This window comes from Diaphorina citri, unplaced genomic scaffold (assembly GCF_000475195.1).
Source record: "Diaphorina citri unplaced genomic scaffold, Diaci psyllid genome assembly version 1.1 scaffold1180, whole genome shotgun sequence".
In the NCBI taxonomy this organism is placed as follows: domain Eukaryota; kingdom Metazoa; phylum Arthropoda; class Insecta; order Hemiptera; family Psyllidae; genus Diaphorina; species Diaphorina citri.
The window spans coordinates 47,378-74,717 of record NW_007378609.1 but is presented as its reverse complement, the minus strand read 5'-3'; the positions used below and the strand labels follow the sequence as shown (position 1 = coordinate 74,717).

Genomic DNA, 27,340 nt, shown 5'->3' with positions numbered 1-27,340 from the left:
CCGAGTTAAAAATACCATAGTAACATTAATGAGTAAGATTTGGTAAGTTCCGATAATTTCCGTGTGAAAAATGCCATAGTAACATCATTGGGTAAGTTTTATTAAGCTCCGACCATTTCCGAGTGAAAATGCCGTAATATCATCATTGGGTAAGTTTTGGTAAGTTCCGAACATTTCCGAGTGAAAAATTAAATAATAAAATCATTGGGTAGGTTTTGGAAATACATCATAGTAGGTAGCATAATTGGTTAACTTTCATGTAGCTGGTCCTAACCAACTTTGAATATTATGTATCACCTCATCAGGTAAAACCCGGTAATTTAGAAGAAAAACAGAAAAGGCCAAATACGCCCTTCGTCACTGTCCTCAATTGGTGATTCCCATGAAAAATATAACCGTCCAAATGTATTTTTTTCGTAAAGATCGTCAAAAATAATAAATAATCAGAAAAGAATTTTTTTAAAAAAAGTATTTCTTCTCTAAGAAATTCGTCTCCAAAGTAGGTATGCGCGGGAAAAATAATGAGATTCAAATTTAGAAATGCGCCCTACGGTTGGCAACATTGCGTGGGACGTAACTCCCATGAAAAATATAACCGTCCAAATGTATTTTTTTCGTAAAGATCGTCAAAAATAATAAATAATCAGAAAAGAATTTTTTTATGGTTCTCGTATCAATACATACGGACAACGCCTACTTCAACTGAATATTGGTCTCCGCCGGACTTACCCATTTGCGTTTACCATCGCAGAGGTCACATGGTTCTCGTATCAATACATACGGACAACGCCTACTTCAACTGAATATTGGTCTTCGCCGGACTTACCCATTTGCGTTTACCATCGCTGAGGTCACGTCCCCCATCATTGGGGCGGACTTCTTACGCGAGTACGGCATATTGGTCGACATCAAGAATGCGTGTTTACATGACCCTCTGACAAATCAAAGAGCCTGTGCATCACTAGTGAACACAGCAACTGGTACCATATCCGCTATGGAGCCAACCATTCCCACTGTCATTCAGAATTCCATCAGGGAGCATGGAGTGATGGCAGGCAGTGGAGGTAACCAATCCAAGACTACCAAAGGACCAAATGTCTTTCACCATATTGTCACCACGGGACCCCCCTGCTTCGCTAGACCGCGGCGGTTGGCACCGGACAAATATCGTGCCGCCAAGGCAGAGTTTGAGATCATGCTGCAACAAGGAATAGTCCAGCCCTCCAAGAGTCCATGGGCCAGAATTCCATCAGGGAGCATGGAGTGATGGCAGGCAGTGGAGGTAACCAATCCAAGACTACCAAAGGACCAAATGTCTTTCATCATATAATCACCACGGGACCCCCCTGCTTCGCTAGACCACGGCGGTTGGCACCGGACAAATATCGTGCTGCCAAGGCGGAGTTCGAGATCATGCTGCAACAAGGAATAGTCCAGCCCTCCAAGAGTCCATGGGCGAGCCCCCTGCATATGGTTCCCAAGAAGTCAGGGGACTGGCGTCCATGCGGGGACTACACTCGACTCAATGCACAGACGGTCCCAGACAGGTATCCCATACCTAACATCCAAGACTGCAGTTCTCTCCTGTACGGCTCTAAGGTATTCTCCACCATTGATTTGGAGAAAGCCTATCTCCAAATTCCGGTAGCACCAGAGGACATACCAAAGACGGCCATTACCACACCGTTTGGCTTATTTGAATTCACAAAAATGCCATTCGGTTTGTGTGGAGCAGCGCAGACCCTGCAGAGATTCTTACACTCAATCACGCAAGATCTACCCTTCGTTTACGTCTACTTAGATGACTTCCTCATCTTCTCAAGGTCAATGGACGAGCATGTCAACATACATCTGCCTCTCCTGTTCAAAACCCTGGCAAACTACGGTCTGACTATCAATGTCTCCAAGTCAGTGTTCGCCCAGCCTTCTGTCACCTTCTTAGGTTACACCATTGAGGAAAGCGGCATTTCTCCTACTGATGACAAGATCACGGCAATTGCTTCCTACCCCAAGCCCCACACCGTTGGCGAGCTTAAAAGATTCCTGGGGATGCTGAACTTTTACCACAGGTTCCATAGCAGCATGGCAGAAGTCCAGGCTCCACTGCATCTGAAGGGCAATTTGCGCTCTAATGCATTGCTTGAGTGGACGCCCGAAATGGAGACAGCATTTGTAAAGGCCAAAGAAATTCTCGTCAACAAAGTGACCCTGGCCTATCCGCATCCCGACTTTCCACTGTCGGTTATGACTGATGCATCCAACACTGCCATCGGCGGCACAATCAATCAGGACCAGAACGGAGTTGTTCGTCCACTAGCTTTCTTTTCGCGGAAGTTGTCGCCCGCGGAACAGAAATATTCCACTTACGACCGAGAGCTGCTGGCCATCTTCGCCACAGTGAAACGTTTTGACTACCTGTTGGAAGGACGCAGATTCACCATTCTAACCGATCATCGCCCACTCACCTATGCCTTCACCAAGGTGAAAGATAACGCCTCACCACGGCAGATACGTCATTTGTCATACATAAGTCAATTCTCCACAGATATCCAGTACGTGAAAGGTGAATTAAATGCTCCAGCAGACGCGCGGTTATGACTGATGCATCCAACACTGCCATCGGCGGCACAATCAATCAGGACCAGAACGGAGTTGTTCGTCCACTAGCTTTCTTTTCGCGGAAGTTGTCGCCCGCGGAACAGAAATATTCCACTTACGACCGAGAGCTGCTGGCCATCTTCGCCACAGTGAAACGTTTTGACTACCTGTTGGAAGGACGCAGATTCACCATTCTAACCGATCATCGCCCACTCACCTATGCCTTCACCAAGGTGAAAGATAACGCCTCACCACGGCAGATACGTCATTTGTCATACATAAGTCAATTCTCCACAGATATCCAGTACGTGAAAGGTGAATTAAATGCTCCAGCAGACGCGTTGTCTCGCATTGAGACTATTTGCAAGAAAGATATCTCAGCAGCTGAAATGGCTTCAGCCCAATTGACAGACAATGAATTACAGGACTTGCTGGACAACAAAACCGTACACAGCCTGTTCCTCTGTAAAATGCACATGGACAATGTTGAACTGTATTGTGATACGTCAACCGGTGTACCCCGTCCGTATGTGCCATCCAATTTCCGTCGTGCCCTGTTTTTTTGTTGATATTTGATGTTCTCTTTCTAACTGTTGAAAAAATTCATTGTAGTATTTGTTCACAAATATTATCACTTCTAGAATGTATATCGCATTGTGAATGCCGACGCTCCGTCCTACTCTTCTCAAACTTGGAATACAATCGCTAAGAGGCATGCTCAAGAAAAACACGATCTCGTTCCCTCTCCAGCTCTGCCCATCCACCACGTCATCGTTCTCAGACTCCCAAATCCAACCGGTACTGCCGTATCCACTGGCGGTTCAAGGGGACCATAACGAAACATTAAAACTGAACAGATATCATTTCTGATTTCAATAGACAATTGAGGACAGTGACAAAGGGCGTATTTGGCCTTTCCTGTTTTTCTCCTAAAATGCCGGGTTTTACCTGATGAGGTGATACAACATAATATCCAAAGTTGGTTAGGACCAGCTACATGAAAGTTAACCAATTATGTTACCTACTAACTATGATGTATTTCACTCGGAAATGTTCAGAACTTACCAAAACATACCTAATGATGTTATTATATATGTGGGTCTCCAACGCCCATACAGTGGACCTTACCAAGTTCTTTCTCGCTGCAAGAAAACAATCAAGTTGTTGATTGGTTCCCGGGAGGTCGTCGTCTCTCGTGATTGTGTGAAGCCAGCCTTCACTACTGAAACTGGTGAGAGTGATGAAATAACCCCACCACCACAACCAGACTCGGTTCCATTACCTTTGGAACCATTACTGCCACCTCCATCATCAGCTCCTTTGGTACCACTACCTCTAGTACCCTCAGCTCCGCCACTGGTACCTCCTCCAGTACCTACAAGCCCGGTACTCCAACAAGTTCCTGGTACTCCTGGTACCTCAGTCCCTTCTTCAAGTTCATCGGCAAGGCCGGTCACAGTTCCTCAGAATCCGCCACTGGTCCAGTCCGGTAGTCCTGTAGCTGTCCCACTCAAGTCACCCAAGAAGGTCACTTTCGGTCCGATCCAGGCTGCCAAGTCAAAGAGACATGCTCTCCAGGATGCATCATACACGGCTGGTTCTCCCGTATCTACTAGTGCTTCTCAGCAATCCATAGTCAAATCGCCTAAACCAGGTAATAATATCCAGCCAAGCAAACCCACTGGTTCTGCATTCAAACCTTCAGTTGTGCCATTGTCTCCGGGTTCGAATCCCGTTACCAACCATCCAGGTTCAAATCCTGTTACCAACCATCCGGGTTCAAATCCCATTGTCAACCGTCTGGGTTCAACTCCCGTCGTCAGTTCAAAATTGTCTAAACCAACCAGTAATAATTTACCTATTAATAATGTACCCCAGCAGGCAAAAGCTCCCAATGTTGAGCCTAGATTAAGTTCTCGTAACCGTAGATCACCTTCTTACTTGAAGGATTATTCGTGTAAATAGTTAATCTGATAAGATACAACTTGTAGTATTGTAAAATTTGTACATAACTTTTAGGTCTTTATTCTGTTGTTCAAAGCTACAGAAAACATACTTTCTTTTCCACAACTTTCATTTTATTCAATTTTCAAAATTAGCATATTGTTTGTAAATTGCGACCTATACCTAGGTTTATATTTTAAATGTTTATATAATATTGTTACCTTACTAACTAACGTAATTTTTCCTTACCTTACAGACTGGATGTCATCCAACTTACACAGGTGAATTTGTAAGCTTGATTCGAGCCTTACATCCAATCGTGTGTGCTGACTGGGAAATGTTCAAACTTTCAAATTTCAAAAAGTTCAAATTTTTAATCGAATTTCTTTCATTTCAAAAATGTTGCACCACAAAATCCACAAATAATGTTAATTTGCTAATGGCATAAGAAAAACACGAGAGGGCGTGTGTGTGTCATATTAGAATAGATATAGGCATAGTAAGCTGTTATTGCTGCTTTTTCACTTACATGATTTTTTATTGTTTTGAGAGCAAATGTATTAGGGATGTAAATGAGTTGCAAATATATCGATAAATCGATATATCGATATATCGGCCCCTCAAATATATCGATATCGATATATCGGGGGAAATATATCGATATATCGCCGATATATCGATATATTTGTGGTGACCGTCGTGTGTCACCATCTTTTTGTCTTGTGTCCGCGGCTTGTCGCACCGTGTGACACCACCTTATGTGAAGTTGAGAAACGTCCAGCGTGGATAAAACTGGGACGGGTGACCGATATATCGCCGGAGAATTGTCGATATATCGCCAAAAAAATATATCGATATATCGACGAAAAATATATCGATATATATCGGTTTTCGATATATCGCAACATCCCTATACCACAGCCTACTGGTTGTTTGTTTACATTTGAAATGTTGCTAGCTTCACTCCGGTGATTTCCCCTTTTCTGATTTTTCCTTTGTTCTGAACTTCAGAGTAGCTTTTCCGGAATTCCGGCGTCCCTCGAGTTTTCCCTAGGCATTTAACTACGCTAGGCGCTTTTCCTGGGTTTTCCCAGCGTAATTCGTATTTTTCCACATCTAGTGCGTATACCAATAAACCAAGTTCGTTTATTTCTACCGATTTACTTGCGTTTTCCATTCAATCTCTTTCTCTTGGTGTCCGGGGTGTATCCAACAGAGTCATACACACACCCCCGCCAAAAATTGAATCGGGTGAAAAAAAAAATCGCGATTTTCAAGATTTTTGAGCCTATCAGAAAACCGGTTAAACAAATCGTAGAAAGTTCGGGTTTTGGAGATTTCGCATCCATTTTCACGTCCGACCAGGAATATCAAATAAAATTTGCTTAAAGTTGAAGGGAAGTGGGAGAAAAGTTGAGGTGAAAATGCCGAAAACGCTGAAATTCTGTTTCGTGTTAATATAGGCCGGGCGGCGCTTCGAACTCGACGTTCGCACGCTTGATTTAAAATTAAAGAAAAAGTCAAGCATGAAATAGATTCTATGCTTCAGAATGGTATCATTTGTAAAGTGAATGAACCATGTAAGCTAGAAATTTGGAATCTTCCTGCTATCTCAACTCAATCTGTCCTCTTTGTATATTGATGTTTTTTATTATTCTTTTATTTGATGGATTATATATAATATTTACACTAAATCGCCACTGATTGTGGACATTTTGAAAGGCATGGGGATTTTCAACACTCCAAATGTGAGAATTGTGGATATTGAACTTTCCACTATTTGTAAAGCATGCTTCATCGGTCCAGAGAATATTTGTTTCAAAGGCTGGATCTTGATTTGCTTGTTGTGGGTACCACCTTGCAAAATTAAGTCTAGGTTCATAGTCTTGTGGGAGTAATCTTTTTCGCGTTTTTTGCCAAACATTTTGTTGTATCTCCGGTTTCGGTCGTTCGATTTCGACGATCTTGATGTCTAACGAAAGGCAACAAAACAGACAAGTTTTTCATGATGAGAACCAGATTTCTATGGGGGAAAAGTTTCGAGTTATTCAAGCGGAAAAGTGCCCTGAATTTCAAAAGTTTATCTTTAGAGGAATCCGATCTATGAAGGTGAGAAAAACCTGCCGAATCGGTTCGTGTAAAGATACACAGGCGTGCTTACTGGAACTTCGCCTGGCGCACTGCCGTGCGCTCAGATTGAGAGGGAGGGAAGAAAGAAAAGAAGAACTGTGGAGGTGGAAGAAAGGGAAAATGAATGGGAAAAGAGAAAAAAGGTTTGAAAGCAAGAAAGTTAGAGACGTTTGGAATTGCATTTGAATGTCTGGGGGGAATTACATTCTGACTTAACACCTTGTCGTGTTTTATTTCATGTTGTGATTCTGATGTCTGCTGATGCATAATAAAGCACTGCCTCCAGATATCGAATTCTAAGGTCAAAGGAACTACTGCATAGCAAAATAGAACAGTAGGTACTTGCCTCTGGGTATTTTTTATAGTTATTCTGCGTGGATTTCCATTATTTTTTTTAATTCTACCTACATATTATTATTATTTTCCATATATTTTTTTCCCTGATACTCGGATATTCCCTGGAAAATTTAATATCCACAAGGTATGTTGTTTTATCAGCACTATCGTAGGTACACAGGATTTATATCAGGGCTGTAAACTGATTAATTTAGCACATTCTCTGAAGGTATAATTTTATGGTAGCACATAGCAGAGATGATTATTTCGAGGCTTGCAGCATGCTACTCCTCATCTTGTTAACTCTTTGTCATTGATCTTTGTTAATTGTTTTTTATTGAACAGATTTCAGAAGAAACATTCAAAGAAAAAAGGGGGGGAGTTAAATACTCGTACAAACCAACCTCAATTCGGTCCTGCTCCAGGATTTATATCAGGGCTGTAAACTGATTAATTTAGCACATTCTCTGAAGGTATAATTTTATGGTAGCACATAGCAGAGATGATTATTGCGAGGCTTGCAGCATGCTACTCCTCATCTTGTTAACTCTTTGTCATTGATCTTTGTAACTTTGTTAATTGTTTTTTATTGAACAGATTTCAGAAGAAACATTCAAAGAAAAAGGGGGGGGGGGAGTTAAATACTCGTACAAACCAACCTCAATTCGGTCCTGCTCCTGCTACCCAATACATTAATAAAAATCGAGCGTTTCTCTGAAACTAATAAAATTCCTGATTCTCTCTATCTGTCTCTCTCTCCCTCTCTCTATCCCTCTCTCTCTCTCCCTCCCTCTCTCCCTCTCTCTCGCTCTTGACACATTGAGGTCTCATAAATTTATCATTTGGTGTCTATATTACGTGTTCCGTGTGTTTGTCTGTATGTATGTTATCATATTTCTTATTGCCCCTCCAGCCTCAGCACACCGACATCATACCCCCCATTACCCAATGCATACCCACATAGCAGGTACAATGGTACGTACAGGGTGAGCACAAACTTATGTATCACCCTATTAATTCCTGACATTATTTCTGGATATTATTTCTGGGCGTCCAAGAAGGTTTTAAATCTCACAATCCTTCCAACACCGAGAGACAATATCTCACACCTGACAGGCGATTAGGGCTTTAAAATGTCCAAGTTATTGGGTTGTCGTAGTCCACACCGGGGATTTAGCTCTACTAATGGTGATTTTTTTCCGACCTACTCTACAGGTCACTGAACTATACAGAGAGAGAGACTCAATAAATATGGATAGACCCTATAATATCGTATAAAGGTGATTTAACTTTGTTTACTACTTTTACCGAGAGGAAGAAAAGGAGGGGGGCTTAATAGGTATAGTAAAACAGGGGAGAGGGGGGTGCCATAAACTATAAGCTATAATCTATAATTCTATAATGTGTTTATTATCAGTTAACCCATAGCCGATTGAAAGTTATGGTGGAACAAACAGACGGACAATTTTGAAGAGGTTTGATAGAAGGAACTGTAACTGCTGAGTTGTTATCGTCCCGAAATTGAAGAAAGAAGAAGGACAGGATAGGAGAAAGCCAGCCGTTCTGAGAACGAACCTTAGCAATTTAGGACAGAGCATCCAGGATTTTGCCTAGGGGGGCATGGGCGAGAGTCCAAACAGTGATGTACCGGCGGGGTGTTCCAATTTTTCAGAGTCTGGCATACAGTAAAGGATAAAAATGAAGTTTAAAGAGACATAGTAAAACAGGGGAGGGAAGGGGTGGGGGGGTAAAGTCCGCAAGTCCTCCCCGGGCGGGAATCGACAGACGAACAAACAAAGAGCATAATCGGCGAGGTGAAACTTTGAGCTCTGCTCGGTCAGTTAGCAAAAGTTATACCCAACTTACCGCATGGAGAAGGAGAATTCCTCTCTTTAGGTATCCAGATCAATTTGTAAGATCTTTTATGCAATCTACGAGCACATGATAAATTTTATTACAATAACGACTCAACTCAAAGGGTTAAAAGTCTGTCGAGAGTTAATGGGCTCATTTTCACGTTGTAAAAAAATAAATAGCATTGTAAAAGAATAAATATTTTACCTACTATTTCTCATTAACCTGTTTAGATCCTGGTGTGATGCCAATTCCCTTATGACGAAAGTTACCTATACTCTGTAAGCCAGTAATCTCTTCTTACAGCCGTCAATAGGCTCGATAAGAAAAGATCTTTCTCTCTCTCTCTCTCTCTCCCTCTCTCTCCCTTACGTTAGTTAAGTACCTATCTAAATCCTCATCTATAAAGGGGTAAACTGGGATTTTTTTAAGCTATAATTTTTCCCCTATTTTTTTCTGTTCCCCTTCTTCTTCTCCTTCTTCTTCTTCTTCTTCTTCTTCTTCTTCTTCTTCCTATTCTTCTTTCTCTTCTCTTTCTTCTTTTATGGCAGGGAATTATTTCTGCATTATCAGTCCCTTGGGAGTGCTTTCGGCTTTCCAGCCTCGGAATACAATGTTTAAAAAAATGTAAATCATGAGAAAAACATTATATTATAACCCGATTTTCATTATTTTATTATTAAACAAATTTATCCTTGAGTTTTAGACATTAGAATATTTTATAAGCTTTCCTTTCAAGATACTATTGTGGTGGCCATAGTCACTATTGTGGTGGCCATAGTCACTATTGTGGTGGCCATAGTTACTATTTAATCGAATGGTGCTACTTTTAGCACTCTCTGACTTACAGTTGAGAAGTTGCGGGTTCGATACTCCCCTGTGTCAACAAATTTCTCTTTCATTTGTGAACCGTTACCAAATAAGCAAGTGAATAGTTGATCTCATGTGATTTTTCACGCCGAATCGAATGGTGAAACTTTTAGAACTGTCCGACTTACAGTTGAGAAGTTGCGGGTTCGATACTCCCCTGTGTGTGGCCATAGTCACTATTGTGGTGGCCATAGTCACTATTGTGGTGGCCATAGTCACTATTGTGGTGGCCATAGTCACTATTGTGGTGGTTATAGTCACTATTGTAGTGGCCATAGTCACTATTGTGGTGGCCATAGTCACTATTGTGGTGGCCATAGTCACTATTGTGGTGGCCATAGTCACTATTGTGGTGGCCATAGTCACTATATTGTGTCCATACCTAATATACCTATACTTGGGTATACTTTTCAGGGACACAGGCTCCCTCTATGTATTATGAAATTAAAATCAAATCTTCAAATCCTGGTTTATTTCTAAGTAAATCACGAGTTTTTTGTGGTGAAGCTGAGAGCCTCTTCACATTTCTTCTGGGAACTACAAGATTGTTCCCAGCACGAAATACCTACTGTTTTGAATCTTACGTATTTTTTTTTTTTTTTTTTTTTTTTACGTACGCCGCGGTAGACAGTAATACGAATAACTGTCTACCGCGGCTGTTCTATATACTAACTAACCTCTTCTGGGCTTTCAAGATAGCAACGAGTGTCCATGATAAAGTAAGTCTAACCTACTGTTTGCTTTACGTCCTATAAATGCCTACATAGGTTATACTTAGGTGTAAATTCGTATAAGCTCAAACCATCCTATAGGGCTGTATGCCCCTACACCTAAGCCTGAAAGTGGACTATTTGTGTACGGTTTATACTTGGGACTCCCGGGACCGAGTTTCCTGTATCTTCTCTCTCATCTCTGTCTATTACTAACAGTATAGCGAGCTATACTAGTAATGAAAGTATTGCAATCGGTCCAAATTTTCAAAATCGGGAAATGGGTGGAAATAACCGTTTTGGGGTCCCCTGATTCCAAAAAAGTGGTTTTTAGCCCATGGTCTGTACGTTACGTACGTACGTACGTACGTTGTTTGGAGTCCCCTGATTCCAAAAAAGTGGTTTTTAGCCCATGGTCTGTACGTTACGTACGTACGTACGTACGTACGTAACGTACGTACGTACATACGTACATACGTACGTACGTAACGTACGTACGTATGTACGTATGTACGTACTACAGGTTTAAATGGGAAAAAGTAACAATTATAAAAGTAATCGGATAATCACCCATCCAGATATTAACCAAAGAAATTGTTGCTTAACCCTCATTTCGTGGAAAATGTTGAAAAGGTTGTGAACAAAATATCTCAAGAACGGTTTGTAGTAGAGAAATGAAATTTGGTATGCTATCCCGATATGGTCCAAGGACGCGACTGTAACAATTTGGCAAAAATCGGATAATCACCCATCCAGATATTAACCAAAGTAATTGTTACTTAACCCTCATTTCGTGGAAAATGTTGAAAAGGTTGTGAACAAAATATCTCAAGAACCGTTTGTCGTAAAGCGATGAAATTTGGTATGCTATCCCAGTATGGTCCAAGGACGCGACTGTAACAATTTGGCAAAAATCGGATAATCACCCATCCAGATATTAACCAAAGTAATTGTTACTTAACCCTCATTTCGTGGAAAATGTTGAAAAGGTTGTGAACAAAATATCTCAAGAACCGTTTGTCGTAAAGCGATGAAATTTGGTATGCTATCCCAGTATGGTCCAAGGACGCGACTGTAACAATTTGGCAAAAATCGGATAATCACCCATCCAGATATTAACCAAAGTAATTGTTACTTAACCCTCATTTCGTGGAAAATGTTGAAAAGGTTGTGAACAAAATATCTCAAGAACCGTTTGTCGTAAAGCGATGAAATTTGGTATGCTATCCCAGTATGGTCCAAGGACGCGACTGTAACAATTTGGCAAAAATCGGATAATCACCCATCCAGATATTAACCAAAGTAATTGTTACTTAACCCTCATTTCGTGGAAAATGTTGAAAAGGTTGTGAACAAAATATCTCAAGAACCGTTTGTCGTAAAGCGATGAAATTTGGTATGCTATCCCAGTATGGTCCAAGGACGCGACTGTAACAATTTGGCAAAAATCGGATAATCACCCATCCAGATATTAACCAAAGTAATTGTTACTTAACCCTCATTTCGTGGAAAATGTTGAAAAGGTTGTGAACAAAATATCTCAAGAACCGTTTGTCGTAAAGCGATGAAATTTGGTATGCTATCCCAGTATGGTCCAAGGACGCGACTGTAACAATTTGGCAAAAATCGGATAATCACCCATCCAGATATTAACCAAAGTAATTGTTACTTAACCCTCATTTCGTGGAAAATGTTGAAAAGGTTGTGAACAAAATATCTCAAGAACCGTTTGTCGTAAAGCGATGAAATTTGGTATGCTATCCCAGTATGGTCCAAGATTTCCCCCCTTTTTTTACAGAGCTTTCCTATCAAAATACCGATTTTTTTTTTTTTTTTTTTTTTTTTTTTTTTACCCCCTACATTTTATTTTTGTTTGCATAGTTTTAAGTCGAATGTGCAGAAAAAGTAATTTGAAATCCAAGTCAAGCTAGGGGACGCTCGAAGAGAGAAGAAAAAAAACATGTGAGGTAATTTTTATGCAAACTCAACCGGGGAGATGTTTTCCCCCACCTTGGGGTTCCATGTGCAAGACTGGTCAGGGCTTTATATGATTCATGATGGGTTTACGTCTAGGTCATGTTGAAAGAATAGAAATATGACAATGAAAAAAGTTATATAATATATATAATTATAATGAATAAATATGATTCATCCAACTCATTTATTGTGTTTCTTCTATTGTTTAGCAGTGTCTTCCATTTTCTCTTATGTAGATCCACATGGTAGTCAAAGGCAGAATGAAAGAAGAGAGAAGGAGAGGAAAGGAAGGTTGAAGAGGCTTGAAGATGAAGGATGGAGAGGGAAAGATGATGAATAGGGAGCATGAAAAGAGGAAAGGGAGAGAAAAATTAAGGTAGAATTGGAGAGAAAAGATAAAGGGATTACAGGAGGGAATTAGGGGGAAGATGTATTAGATTGCAGGGCATAATTAGAGAAAGAAATTAAGGATTGGGTCTGGTGATAATTACAGAATCCGGATTAAAAAGGAAAAAAAAATGTAGGTACGTGACGTTTGGTTCCTTGTGTCACCAGGTTATTCCGATATTTTTTGTTGTTCAGTAAACTCGGAAAATTTATGAGAATTTTGGCAGAGGTACAAAAGAAAGGACTTCGGGGGAAAAAAGTCTCCGAAATAATAACAATCAATTTGTTGACAAAATAATTGTATATTCACAATTTCCAAATACAATCGGTTCAACTTCGTCCTTCGTTCTTTTCAGTAAGTTTTGTTAACATTGATATGATATTTTATTTTCTATTTCTTTTCAAATACCTACGTATTCTGCAAATGTAATAGAAAGTCGTGTGATGTTCACACCAGATTTTTTTCCTCATTTTCTCTCCCTTTTCTTACTCCCCTCCCTAATAAAAGTGGAAGGAGAGAAACATCATTTTATTTCACCAATTTATTTGTTTGTGGTTTACCGGGAAGCCGGGAACGCACGATAAAGCACAAAAAGCCCACTTTGAGGTGTAGGGGCAAACAGCCCTTCAAACCATTCAAAAGATGAGTAAGAGTGCCACAGAATTGAACCAAGTGTTAGATGGAGAAGAAGGAGAAAAGAAAGCAGGAAATGTCCAGCGTTTCACTAACATCAGAATATGGGTCATTTTCACTACCCATGTTTTTTCAAGAAATCTCGAAAGAACCAAAAATCTGGCGAGAAAAAAAGAACCTGATTTGATACACTTCAGGGACTCCAGCTTCCCCAAGTTAATTAATCCCCTTTTCCTAACCAATATCTAATCCAAATCTAAGTCATGAAGTTTTTGTAGTGAAGCTGAGATCCTGTGTTGAAGCTCTTGACAGTAATTTTTGTCGCCATCACAGCTTTGCTAAGAGTCTCCTTTACTAGTTCTGTCAACTCCATCCTAAATTTGGTTTTTGCTCGGGCGCCTTGCCTTCATTGGCACCGGTCGATACTCAACTGAATTAGCTACTCGATTGTCCTCACAAGGCCAAGTGCACCTCATATTCCAAACACAGAGCCGAAGAAACGAAGGAATTGTGCCCGAACCTAGTACGATACTCGGTCACGAAGCTTACTAAGTTAAGGTTTTTACAACACGCCATTTTTATTTCGTGCCCGACTTTCCCCAACAGCAATGAAGTCTTTTCAATATATCTAAAGCTTGGAACTTTAGCTAAGATCTCGAAAAAAATAAGTAAAATAATAAACTATCTATCTACCCATTTTTCGCTTAATTTTAATCTTTTAACCCAACAGGGTGTCCATTGTTGGAGATTAAGTGGAAATAGAGGAATCACGGTTTATTTACGTTTAGTATTGGATAGTAAAGAAACGAGGGCCTTGAAGCTAATTCAATCTTATTAATCAGTCTGATTGTTTAAATTTAGATTTTGGAAAGTAAGATTAACCAAATTTGTTTTAAACTGCGGATTAAATTTAGCCTCGATTGTTTGGCTACGGGCGTTATTTTCAAGAGTAGGGAAGAATTTCTGCCAGGTCCACATCAGCAAATTTTCTAAATTTCTATCTATTCTTTGCTAAACGAGTAGGTACTAGCTTGGACAATTTTCCTAACGTAAGGTGAAAACGCCAAAACTTTCATTCGCAGAGAACCGTTACGAATATTTATTAGCCTAAACCCGCTGAACTTTTCTTCCCCTTCTATGAAGGAAGAGACTTTTCCCTCCCTCCACTAAGGGAAGAGGTTCCCCTCCTAAAACTTTTGTCTCTCGCCCTTTGACTTTACAACCCCCCTTGTTGCCCTAACGGAGGAGACCTCTTATAGGTCCTTAACAACTTTTTGCCTTGCCCCTTCAAATTCGTTTAGTAACGAATTTAATAATAATATACGTACATATTGAGGAGCCTCTACTACACTTATTGTAGTCTAGTTCTAGTTCTAACGTAAGGTGAAAACGCCAAAACTTTCATTCGCAGAGAACCGTTACGAATATTTATTAGCCTAAACCCGCTGAACTTTTCTTCCCCTCCTTTGAAGGAAGAGACTTTTCCCTCCCTTCACTAAGGGAAGAGGTTCCCCTCCTAAAACTTTTGTCTCTCGCCCTTTGACTTTACAACCCCCCCTTGTTGCCCTTACGGAGGAGACCTCTTGTAGGTCCTTAACAACTTTTTGCCTTGTCCCTTCAAATTCGTTTAGTAACGAATTTAATAATAATATACGTACATATTGAGCAGCCTCTACTATACTTATTGTAGTCTAGTAGTCTAGTTGATGGCATTTTTTTCCCTCGCAATTCACTTTCATGAGAACTTGACCGGTTTTTTTTTTTTTGCTCAAACACTTCTCTAGATTCAGCCATTCCGGTAGTAGGAACCTACCTCCTATTTTATCTTTTTACTTTTTTTATTTAAGTACGTAGGTATACCTACCTCCCTACAAACTTGAAGACGAAATTTGCTAGTTTCTTGAGTAAAAACTTGACCTCGCCGGGAATCGAACCCGGGTCTCCCGCGTGCAAGGCGAGCGCAGTGACCACTTTACGCCATGGGAGCTGACTTATAATTATTATAAAAACGCAAAGAAAATGAAGAGAAGAATAAGATGGGTATTGGGTAAGGGGGAAAAATATAAACGAAAATTAGGAAAATAATATTTCAAGCAGCTTTTCGTTCTAAGTCAATAGTATTCCATTGAATTTCTAGTCTGGCGAAGACGGGGGGAGAAGAAATTTTAAGTAGGTAGTAGGTACCCTATTTAGTGTGTTTTAGATTTTATACTTTGGTTCAGTGAACTGTAGAACTTCTTCAGGAAAAAGAGACCCAAATCGATGGGGCCGCAAAATACATCCTCAGCACTAACGGCTCTCAAAGGACCGATCGGCCCGCCCAAAATGAGATGTGCAATTGTCCTTTATTCAAAGCTACCTCTTCCAGCTCTCGCCATCTCTCTCTCTCTCCTTCCTTCCCCCTCTCTTCCCTACCTCTTTCTCTCTTCCTTCTCTCTATCTCTCTCCTACCTATATCCTCCCTCTCTCTTTCTCTTCACTAATTCTTATACAGCACTGCATTAATTTTCTCCTAAAATTAGAATCTATAGGTACATAAAATACACAAAGGTTGATTATTCCCTCTCTTTCCCTTTTTGTTCTCGTCCTTATTTCTCCCCCTCTTCCCCTTTCTCAAACCCTCCATTTTTCTTTCCCTCTCCTCCTCCGCCCCTCTTCCCTCTGCTCCTTTTCCTCTTCCCCTCCGTTCCCCTATTTTCCCTTATCTGCTTTCTAGTAAACAAGCTAACGAATTAAAAAAGATTAAAAAATTTCCACCTCCTCTTCCTCTCCACTTCACTCCGTCTACTGGAAGGCAAATTAGGGTTAATCATTAGGGGATTAGGAAGGTATGCTTGCTGAGAGGTAAGATAAGATGGTTTTGCCCCATTAGAACCCGAAGAGCAGAGTGCCCCATTAGAATCCCATAGGGTATTGGCCAAATAATCATGCTCTGCCTGGGATATTTTCCTTTTTTCATAATTATTCCCTTTTCCCTCCTTCTTTTTTCCCCTCTCCTTTTCCTCTCTTCCCCTCACCCCCTCTCTCTCTCTCTCATTGGAGATGGAGAATAATTGGTTTGAAGAGAAGAAGAAGAACAAGAAATAGAGGTGGTGGAAGAAGAATTCTGAATTTACTCTCAATTTATAACCTAACCTCAAAAATCTAAAACCCGCAGAGCCTATCTGACTTCCCCTCTCTCTTTCTGCCTCTATTTCCTTCTCATTTTTCTTTAATTTCACCCGAAATTAGCCTTTGTTCTCAGGCAGAACTAAAAATAAATAAATAAATGGGCGTTTCTCAGTCTTTGTTATTTGTTAGCAGTGAAATAGCTGCTATCTTGGACTTTATGGGTATATGACATACATTGTATGTCTGACATACACAGGGGTCTATAGAATGACTATCCCGTTGTATGTTCCTAACAAATTGAATTCATGGTTATGCGCACTAAGAAGGTTTCAGAGCAGGCCAGGAATCCATGCATGACCAATACGGGAGGACTACCTTCCTGTTTAGGGAGAATCCGGTAGAGAGAGATAATGTAGCCATCTTCAGTTGTGACCTTGTGCTCTTCGCTCTTGTAGCCCCATAGCTCTATCAAGGCCGCCTGAAAGCAACCAGCAGATATTCATTGAATCACACTCAGGCCGGAGGCCACAAAGTGAGTTTAAACTCCGATTAGGTTTTAAACTCGGTTCAAGCAATCTGATTGGCTGAAAATTTTGGAATTTTTAAAAATCAACCAATCAGATTGCTTAATTCGAGAGTTAATAATTGTTAATAGCTTTCTACTTTCCTTACTGTATGACTACCTATAAAAGGAAGATGTGTAGGTCCAATCAAATTCATGTTATTTCCGGTTGATTTGGTCCGCAGTTGCAAAAAGAAAATATGTACCCATTAGTAGGTATTAACTGGATTACCTGCATACAGATGAGTAAAGGTGAACTTACTTCGGATGTGGTAAAATTATTTTAGATAGGTACCTAGTCCTTTAATTTTAAAAACAGGTAAAATGATATCGCACCGTTTTACTTGAATGAAGCGTTTACATTACAATAAATCGATTAACACAAATAAAATTGGGACGACGTCTATGTTGGCACACTATAATAAATCTAAATAAATAAAAATTGGGACGGAACTTTAAGTTGCGTTTGGCTATGTTCTTTAAAGTGTACACATGGTTTTCTTTTTGGTCCTATGAAAATTCGAGGCAGATAGATAACAAGATTTATGCTCCAGGTAGTTTACTGTAGTGTCGGAGGTACCTATTACCTACGATAAAATTTTCTGCCAGCCTGGTTAGGTTAGAGTCGTAGAGGGTAGAGCGTCTGCCCTGTAAGCTCTAGGCCGCGTGTTAAATTCCCGCCTGGGTTGAACTTTGTCCTAAAAAGATGAGGTTCGTTCTCGGAACGGCTGGTTTTCTCCTATCCTGAGCGCCTGAGCCAGCCTAGTTAGCGTGGTTGGTAGCACGTCTGCCTTATAAGCGTTAGGCCGCGGGTTCAATTTCCACCCAGGGCGGATTTTATACTGGAGGGATAATTTTTGCTCGGAACGGCGAATGTAGGTAAGAGACATGAAAACATTTTGGTCATTCGGATGTGAATATTCTAATCAATGTGATTTTTCACGCCGAATCGAATGGTGCTACTTTTAACACTCTCTGACTTACAGTTGAGAATTTGCGGGTTCGATACTTCCCTGTGTCGACAAATTTCCCTTTTATTCATGAACCGTTACCAAATAAGCAAGTGAATAGTTAATCCCATGTGATTTTTCACGTAAAATCGAATGGTGCTACTTTTCTTTCATTCACTCTCTGACTTACAGTTTATAAGTTGCGGGTTCGATACTCCCCTGTGTCAACAAATTTCCCTTTTATTTGTGAACTCTACCAAATAAGCAAGTGAATAGTTAATCCCATGTGATTTTTCACGCGGAATCGAATGGTGCTACTTTTAGAACTGTCCGACTTACAGTTGAGAAGTTGCGGGTTCGATACTCCCCGGTGTCAACAAATTTCCCTTTTATTCGTGAACTGTTACCAAATAAGCAAGTGAATAGTTAATCCCATGTGATTTTTCACGCGGAATCGAATGGTGAAACTTTTAGAACTGTCCGACTTAATGTAATAGAAAGTCGTGTGATGTTCACACCAGATTTTATTCGTCAACCGTTACCAAATAAGCAAGTGAATAGTTAATCCCATGTGATTTTTCACGCGGAATCGAATGGTGAAACTTTTAGAACTGTCCGACTTAATGTAATAGAAAGTCGTGTGATGTTCACACCAGATTTTATTCGTCAACCGTTACCAAATAAGCAAGTGAATAGTTAATCCCATGTGATTTTTCACGCGGAATCGAATGGTGAAACTTTTAGAACTGTCCGACTTAATGTAATAGAAAGTCGTGTGATGTTCACACCAGATTTTTTATAATAAAAACCTTGCTTATTATTATTTCAGAGGAAAAAAAAAATGCCAGCCTAGTTAGCTTAGTTAGTTGGTAGTGCGTCTGCCTTGTAAGCGCTAGGCCGCGGGTTCGATTCCTGCCCGGGGCGGATTTCATCCTGATGGTATATGTTCGTTCTCGGAACGGCTGGCTTTCTCCTATCCTGTCTTCCTTCTCTCTTCGATTTCGGGACGATAAGACCATAGCAGTTACAGTTCCCTCTGTCAAACCTCTTAAAAAAAAAAAAAAAATGTCTTTATTTATTGATGTTTAAATGTTCATATTGTTTCTCAATTCCTAATTATTAATTATTTTAATGTGGTAATTTTGTTGAATAACAAGTAATTTTATGATCATTATTATTTCTTCAAATTAAATTGATCCCAAGGGCAAGGAAAACCTAGCCTAGACCCTTGACAAATGGAGTGTGCCTGAAGGCATGTAAAGATGAGATATTTACTTCTTCATATGAGCATAAGTTTCCCAGTCTTATTCAACACCAGAGTTCTCTTCGTTAACTTAGTTGTGGTCTTGGTAGTTTTATTTTTCCTACGTACAGCATAATGAACTGGGTGCCTGTGTTTTATGTGCATCGTGATGTAATCTCTACGCAGAGCCTTGTACTTGCAATATGGACAACTAAATGGCTTCTCTCCTGTGTGAACCTTGATGTGTCTAGCCATATGATGTTTGTAGAATGTAGTACGTACGTACGTACGTACGTACGTTACGTACGTACGTACGTTACGTACGTACGTACGTTACGTACGTACGTACGTTACGTACGTACGTACGTTACGTACGTACGTACGTTACGTACGTACGTACGTTACGTACGTACGTACGTTACGTACGTACGTACGTTACGTACGTACGTACGTTACGTACGTACGTACGTTACGTACGTACGTACGTTACGTACGTACGTACGTTACGTACGTACGTACGTTACGTACGTACGTACGTTACGTACGTACGTACGTTACGTACGTACGTACGTACGTTACGTACAGACCATGGGCTAAAAACCACTTTTTTGGAATCAGGGGACCCCAAAACGGATATTTCCACCCATTTCCCGATTTTGAAAATTTGGACCGATTGCAATACTTTCTCATTACCTTGTATAGGTTCCCTATACGTAAGGGTAATAGAAAGTAAAAAACAAGACTGCTCAGCAATATTTCGGACCAGGGGGAGAGGAAAGGGAGGAGAAAATGATACTATTCGGGTCCTCCTCCCTTGGTTTTGCATTATCATAATCCTAATGGTATCAATGGGAGAGATAGGGGTACATCAGAATGGAGGAGAGTATAGGCTAGTCCAGAGGAAATGGGGGTATTTTTCCTGAGATACCTACTAGGCTAGCATAGTACTACCATTTTTTACTTTCTATTACTACAGTTTGCGAGCTATACTAGTAATGAAAGTATTGCAATCGGTCCAAATTTTCAAAATCGGGAAATGGGTGGAAATATCCGTTTTAGGGTCCCCTGATTCCAAAAAAGTGGTTTTCAGCCCATGGTCTGTACGTTACGTATACGTATGTACGTACTACAGGTTTAAATGGGAAAAAGTAGAATGTTGTGAACAAAATATCTCAAGAACGGTTTGTCGTAAAGCGATGAAATTTGGTATGCTATCCCGGTATGGTCCAAGAACGCGACTGTAACAATTTGGTAAAAATCGGATAATCACCCATTCAGATATTAACCAAAGTAATTGTTGCTTAACCCTCATTTCGTGGAAAATGTTGAAAAGGTTGTGAACAAAATATCTCAAGAACGGTATGTCGTAGAGAAATGAAATTTGGTATGCTATCCCGGTATGGTCCAAGGACGCGACTGTAACAATTTGGTAAAAATCGGATAATCACCCATCCAGATATTAACCAAAGTAATTGTTGCTTAACCCACATTTCGTGGAAAATGTTGAAAAGGTTGTGAACAAAATATCTCAAGAACGGTTTGTCGTAGAAATGAAATTTGTTATGCTATCTACAGGTTTAAATGGGAAAAAGTAGAAAGTTGTGAACAAAATATCTCAAGAACGGTTTGTCGTAGAGAAATGAAATTCGTACAGGTTTAAATGGGAAAAAGTAGAAAGTTGTGAACAAAATATCTCAAGAACGGTTTGTCGTAGAGAAATGAAATTTTCCGGTATGGTCCAAGGACGCGACTGTACAATTTGGTAAAAATCGGATAATCACCCATCCAGATATTAACCAAAGTAATTGTTGCTTAACCCTCATTTCGTGGAAAATGTTGAAAAGGTTGTGAACAAAATATCTCAAGAACGGTTTATCGTAGAGAAATGAAATTTGGTATGCTATCCCGGTATGGTCCAAGGACGCGACTGTAACAATTTGTGAAAATCGGATAGTCACCCATCCATATATCAACCAAAGTAATTGTTACTTAACCCTCATTTCGTGGAAAATGTTGAAAAGGTTGTGAACAAAATATCTCAAGAACGGTTTGTCGTAAAGCGATGAAATTCGTACAGGTTTAAATGGGAAAAAGTAGAAAGTTGTGAACAAAATATCTCAAGAACGGTTTGTCGTAGAGAAATGAAATTTTCCGGTATGGTCCAAGGACGCGACTGTACAATTTGGTAAAAATCGGATAATCACCCATCCAGATATTAACCAAAGTAATTGTTGCTTAACCCTCATTTCGTGGAAAATGTTGAAAAGGTTGTGAACAGAATATCTCAAGAACGGTTTGTCGTAAAGCGATGAAATTTGGTATGCTATCCCGGTATGGTCCAAGGACGCGACTGTAACAATTTGGTAAAAATCGGATAGTCACCCATCCTGATATTAACCAAAGTCATTGTTGCTTAACCCTTATTTCGTATAAACGGTAAGAGACATCGAAAACATTTGGTCATTCGGATGTGAATATTCTAATCAATGTGATTTTTCACGCCGAATCGAATGGTACGTGCTACTTTTAGTACTGTCTGACTTACGGTTGAGAAGTTGCGGGTTCGACACTTCCCTGTGTCAACAAATTTCCCTTTTATTCGTGAACTGTTACCAAATAAGCAAGTGAAGACACCTGTGAGTCAGGCTGATTTTGCTATCCAAAAAAGTCATGAATTATGAATGTCATGATAATGAAGATCAGTGTTCACTATTAGTACCTATTAGTACTTAAGTGCCTACGTTATTTTGTAGGTACTGAGTAGGTAGATATATGCTATTGGTCTAGCTACCTATCAAGGTATGATGATTTTGATGAGTTGCCTATTTTGTCATCTCTGTGCCTTTTTGTGTATTTGTTGAAAATCTCAGTTAGATCTTGGGGATTTGGAATTACGGTTAAATCAGCAACAGAAGCCGCATCCCAAGAAGCGACAGACCAAAATAGCACCATTAAAAGTTGCAGCGTAATTTGCTTCTGAGAGAGGGACAGAGATGGAGGTCGCTCAGAGGAGAGGTCTAGTTCATTTTATTGATAAGACATTAAGAACGTAATTATTGACCTTGATTTGTGGCGAACAAAACCACAGGCCAAATCTAATTAGAGAAGCCTGTGATAGTTGAATGCGGGTAAATTCGATAAAGCTATTTCCACTTTGAACAATTGTCACAATCTCGTGTGTAACTACCTTCGTGCAATAATTGAGCATCTTACGCCGTTGCATGGAATATTAACTACGAAATATAACGAGTCAATTAAAGAAACAGTGGTTCTTTACTCTTCCATCTTAAAATGCTCCATCAATAGGTATTTCCTAAATGGTTTCTGACTGTGATTCTCAATGGTTCTTTTGAGGGCAGCTTCTTACCCTTGAATTTCAAAGGATCTTGAGAGATCATTTCTGTGAATCAAAGACTCATTTGAGATCGACTTTGAAAGGATCATGTTCAACGGATCATATAGTTTGTTGTTGTTGTTGTTGTTGTAGTGGCTTTGGCTATAGCCTAAAGGTGATGACAAATGCTGAAATTGAATGAAACGTCACTGAAACTGGATTTAAAAACCCTTAAGAGACATATTTTGTATTTATAAATATGAATCTTTAATATTGATAATATTGCTTACTATCTACATAGGTAATTCCCTAGCAGCGAAATAATGCTGCAAGTGTCTTAGATGCCCACCCTTCTGATGGGACACTAAATAATGTTTTCTATTTACATACATTAATTTGTTTTCTTTATTTTGTTCATGTTTATGTAAAAATAAAGAGTTATGAAAAATTCTATACATAATATAGCGAGAAATTAAAAACATACCTACAGGCACCTACCAACATAGGACCAAGAGTGAGCCCACATTATTTCTGGGCGTCCAAAGGGGGTTTTTTTTTCACCCCAATTCTTCCAACACTGTGACAGGCATGCAAGGTACCTCTGTAGGTATTTGATGTATGTATGTAGGTACTGTGAAAAATGTTGAGTAAAAACTTGGAGCGTGATTCATTCAAATAGAAAAGGCAAAAAGTAAGAAGGTACCTACATATATTTAATTTGAACGAAATGTACATAAAAATTGTCTAGTTAAAACTTATTCACTGCGTTCAAATTAGAAGATATGTAGATACAAATTGGTATCCGGTATCTTATTGGATATGGCATAGGGGGATATTCGATACTTCATTATCTTATCAACTTATTCAGTGCTATATTCCCATTAGTTCTCGAGTTATAATCAACTCCAATGGAGTTATCTTATCTCCAGATAGAACTAGTTTCATTGATTTTGTTGAATCTATGTAGATAACTACATAGAAACCTCCTAGTAGATAGTAGAAAAGTATTAGAGTTCCATCTTATAGAGTTCTAACCTCCTAGTAGACAAGTACAGTGTAAGAGTTCCATCTTATTGGTACCACAGGGCCGTGTTTGGTGGCCAGGGTCCCCTAGGCTCCCCCTCGGGATTTTTGTTTCTTTACTGTGGCCGGTTTAGTCAAGAGAGCCGAAAGCTATTAAAACAACTGTCAAAATGGGGAAATTTTCAGACTGTGACAAAGTACGAGATCACAAAATATGATCTCGTTGGTACCTACATAGAATAATAGATCACAAAAGGAGCCCACCGCCCGTCTAGTTAGCTTGGAGGGTAGCGCGTCTGTTCTAACCTCCTAGTAGACAAGTACAGTGTAAGAGTTCCATCTTATAGAGTTCTAACCTCCTAGTAGACAAGTACAGTGTAAGAGTTCTATCTTATAGGTACAGGGCCGTATTTAGTGGCCAGGGTCCCCTAGGCTTCCCCTCGGGATTTTTGTTCCTTTACTGTGGGCCGGACTCTGTTTAGTCAATAGAGCCGAAAGCTATTAAAACAACTGTCAAAATGGGAAAATTTTCAGACTGTGACAAAATACGAGATCACAAAATATGATCTCGTTGGTACCTACATAAAATGAGGAGCTGGGTGCAAAAAGGGAAATATGGATTTTTTTGCCCTTTTTGCGTAAAACGGTTTTTTGAATAGAACGTGGTGCGCTCTTCCAGCGTTTGAACTGCAGTGATAACTTTTTTTTTCGGTGAGTTACAGCGTTTTTTGTAAACATACTTTTCAAGGATTTTGATGAAAAATTGAAAACTTTAAAGTTATCTAAATATCTCAGTTTGATGATTTTCATTTATTGCCCTTTTTGCACCCAGCTCCTCAAATAATAGATCACAAAAGGAGCCCACCGCCCGTCTAGTTAGCTTGGAGGGTAGGGCGTCTGCCTTGTAAGCGTTAGGTCGCCGATTAGATTCCCGCCCGGGGCGGATTTTATCCAGAATAAATAAAGTTTGTTCTCTGAACTTCTGGCCTTCTCCTGTCCTGTCTTCTTTCTCTCTTCGATTTCGGGACGATAAGACCTTAGCAGTTACAGTTCTATCAAACCTCTTGAAAAAAAGCGCCACCACTACCATCGGGTTAAACCCATCTTGTCTCGCGTGTATTCTCACTGAGTTACGTAGTCACGAGACATACGGACCTCATAAATTTAATTAGAATTTTAATTGCCGAGTGCGATTTGCTGTGATTAATTGATTATACTTCCATACTTTGTTTTGCGAAATGTTTTGCAATTCATTTTGCATGCTTGCAAATTTTGCATTCATGCAAATCATTTTGATAGAAGATTAACGTCACATGTAAATTATTCATGACACCTGTGAGTCAGGCTGATTTTGCTATCCAAAAAAGTCATGAATTATGAATGTCATGATAATGAAGATCAGTGTTCACTATTAGTATTAGCACTTAAGTGCCTGCGTTATTTTGTAGGTACTGAGTAGGTATATATGCTATTGGTTTAGTTACCTATCAAGGTATGATGATTTTGATATGTTGCCTATTTTGTTACCTCTGTGCCTTTTTGTATCTTTGTTGAAAACCTCAGTTAGATCTTGGGGATGTGGAATTACGGTTAAATCAGCAACAGAAGCCGCATCTCAAGAAGCGACAGACCAAAATAGCACCAATAAAAGTTAAAGCGTAATTTGCTTCTGAGAGAGGGACAGAGATGGAGGTCGCTCAGAGGAGAGGTCTAGTTCATTTTATTGATAAGACATTAAGAACGTGATTATTGACCTTGATTTGTGGCGAACAAAACCACAGGCCAAATCTAATTAGAGAAGCCTGTGATAATTGAATGCGGGTAAATTCGATAAAGCTACCACTTTGAACAATTGTCACAATCTCGTGTGTAACTACCTTCGTGCAATATAATTGAGCATCTTACACTGTTGCACGAAATATCAGCTACGAAATAAAAAGTCAATTGAAGACACATCAGTAGTTCTTTAGTCTTCCATCTTATAATGTTACTTGACAAAATATCCCACCTGGAAAAACCTACGAAGTAGGCCGAATAAGAGGGGATGAAGAAAAAACTATATACTGTGAGATATTGCAGATATCGTTGCTTGACCTAAATACATAAGGTAGCTAGGTACTTTTTCAGGTATAGGTACTTGAGTGTCTATATACACAGTTATGCCGGCAATGCCGGCATAATTTCAATTGGTTTGACTGAAATTTCATGTCTGTCTCCCAAGTCAAGAACTTCACGTCCTTTTGCTTCTAAACTAGTCGTTTTCAATAAATTACCTGAATGGTTTCTGACCGTAAACCAAGTCCTCAGTGGCTCATTTGAGAGCAGCTTCTTACCCTTTGAATTTCAAAGGATCGGGATAAAGTTTCTGTGAATCAAAGACTCATTTAGGAGCGTTCTACTAAACTGACAAATATCTCTTATATCAGCCATACACCAGGGTGATGGTCTCTAGCCATGTTTAATTGGCTCGTCCTGAACCGCAGTCAACCATCATGAGGACTTGTGCTTGCTTTTTTCAAGCAGAGAGAACCCTTTGAAACTATCAGCTAGCTAGGCTGGTTAGGGTTAGCTGTTCTTCTCCCTGTTTATAGTCGCACAGCCAGATCACATACATAGTTTAGGAGCGTTCTACGTTCTGGATTGAGTAAGAAATGAGTAGGAACCCTACCAATTTTATTCCTCAATGGTTCATTTGAGAGCAGCTTCTGACCCTAGAATTTCCAAGGATCGCGATAAATCGCGTCTGTTAATCAAAGACTCATTTGAAACCGGATTTGATTTGAACGGATCATGTTCAAAAAATAGTTCAGGAGCGTTCTACGTTCTGGATTGAGTAAGAAATGAGTAGGAACCCCGCACGCCCCCTCATCAGAATCAATGTAAGTGTCTCTGATCTAGGTTATAATTTTCTAATAATCAGTCACATCCTTTATCCTTGAGCGGTGTACAGTTCGTGATACCGGTGATTGCGATAGGACTGTCCAGTCTTGAACTTGTTAATTTTTCCGTAGCGTGTTGGGCTTGCGAGCTGGCGAATTGCGTCAGACATAAGTCTTGAGTTTTAGTGTTGGTTTTAATATGTAGGTATACCTTATTTATACTGTCGGCGAAGACTGAAAAGTCCCATTATTTTGGCAATAAGTTAAGACTCAGTAAGGCAATAGTGTTGAGTCTTGACGAATAGAATACCCATTTTGGTGTTTTGCATTGTACCAAAGTTTTAATTAAAAGTACCTATCAAAGACCAACGAGGTTATGTTGACTCTTTGTTGAAGTATGCTGTATGCAAGTTGGTTCAAAAACCTTTGACAGTTGTTCGGTTCCTGGATCAGTAACGGAACAAAACTACGAGCTACATCTCTAGATATTTCTTATGTAGGTAAATAAACATGTAATTAAATCAGAAATCTGGAAAGGCATGTTCCATGTTTTCCCAGTCGCGAGTTGTTCCAAAGGAGCTAAATCATTTTGGTAATTGACAGGAATGAGGAAAGGCCTTTATTTAGCAGTCAGAGATAATAAATTGAATTTCCATCAGCAGCTGTTCAGAAACTAATTTGTCATGTTACCTAACCATAATTATTAGTTCTTGACATAATAAATGTGCTTGAAATGAGTGTGCATCTGCAATTCTGCATGGACCTACCTAAGTACAACAATGTAGGTAGTAGATTCAT

The 27,340-nt window shown here is 39.7% G+C and overlaps 1 protein-coding gene across 1 annotated transcript; it reads left to right on the top strand.

Moving 5' to 3' along the window:
- Positions 1 to 667: 667 nt before the first annotated feature.
- Positions 668 to 26,496, top strand: LOC113469664. The gene is made up of 8 exons (XM_026827529.1): positions 668 to 753; positions 851 to 1,221; positions 1,440 to 2,289; positions 2,640 to 3,154; positions 3,717 to 4,252; positions 9,906 to 10,093; positions 25,227 to 25,321; positions 26,361 to 26,496. The coding sequence occupies exons 2-8, from the start codon at positions 995 to 997 to the stop codon at positions 26,494 to 26,496; spliced, it is 2,547 nt and encodes an 848-aa protein (XP_026683330.1). The 5' UTR covers positions 668 to 753; positions 851 to 994.
- The last annotated feature ends 844 nt before the right edge of the window (positions 26,497 to 27,340 follow it).

Bases quoted from the DNA above. Each gene is read 5' to 3' on its own strand.
- LOC113469664 (XM_026827529.1), top strand. From the start codon at position 995: ATGGAGCCAACCATTCCCACTGTCATTCAGAATTCCATCAGGGAGCAT. The intron at 1,222-1,439 runs CTCCAAGAGTCC...AATAGTCCAGCC, and splicing joins CAACAAGGAATAGTCCAGCC to CTCCAAGAGTCCATGGGCGA. The intron at 25,322-26,360 runs GTAATTTGCTTC...GGTTCATTTGAG, and splicing joins GCACCAATAAAAGTTAAAGC to AGCAGCTTCTGACCCTAGAA.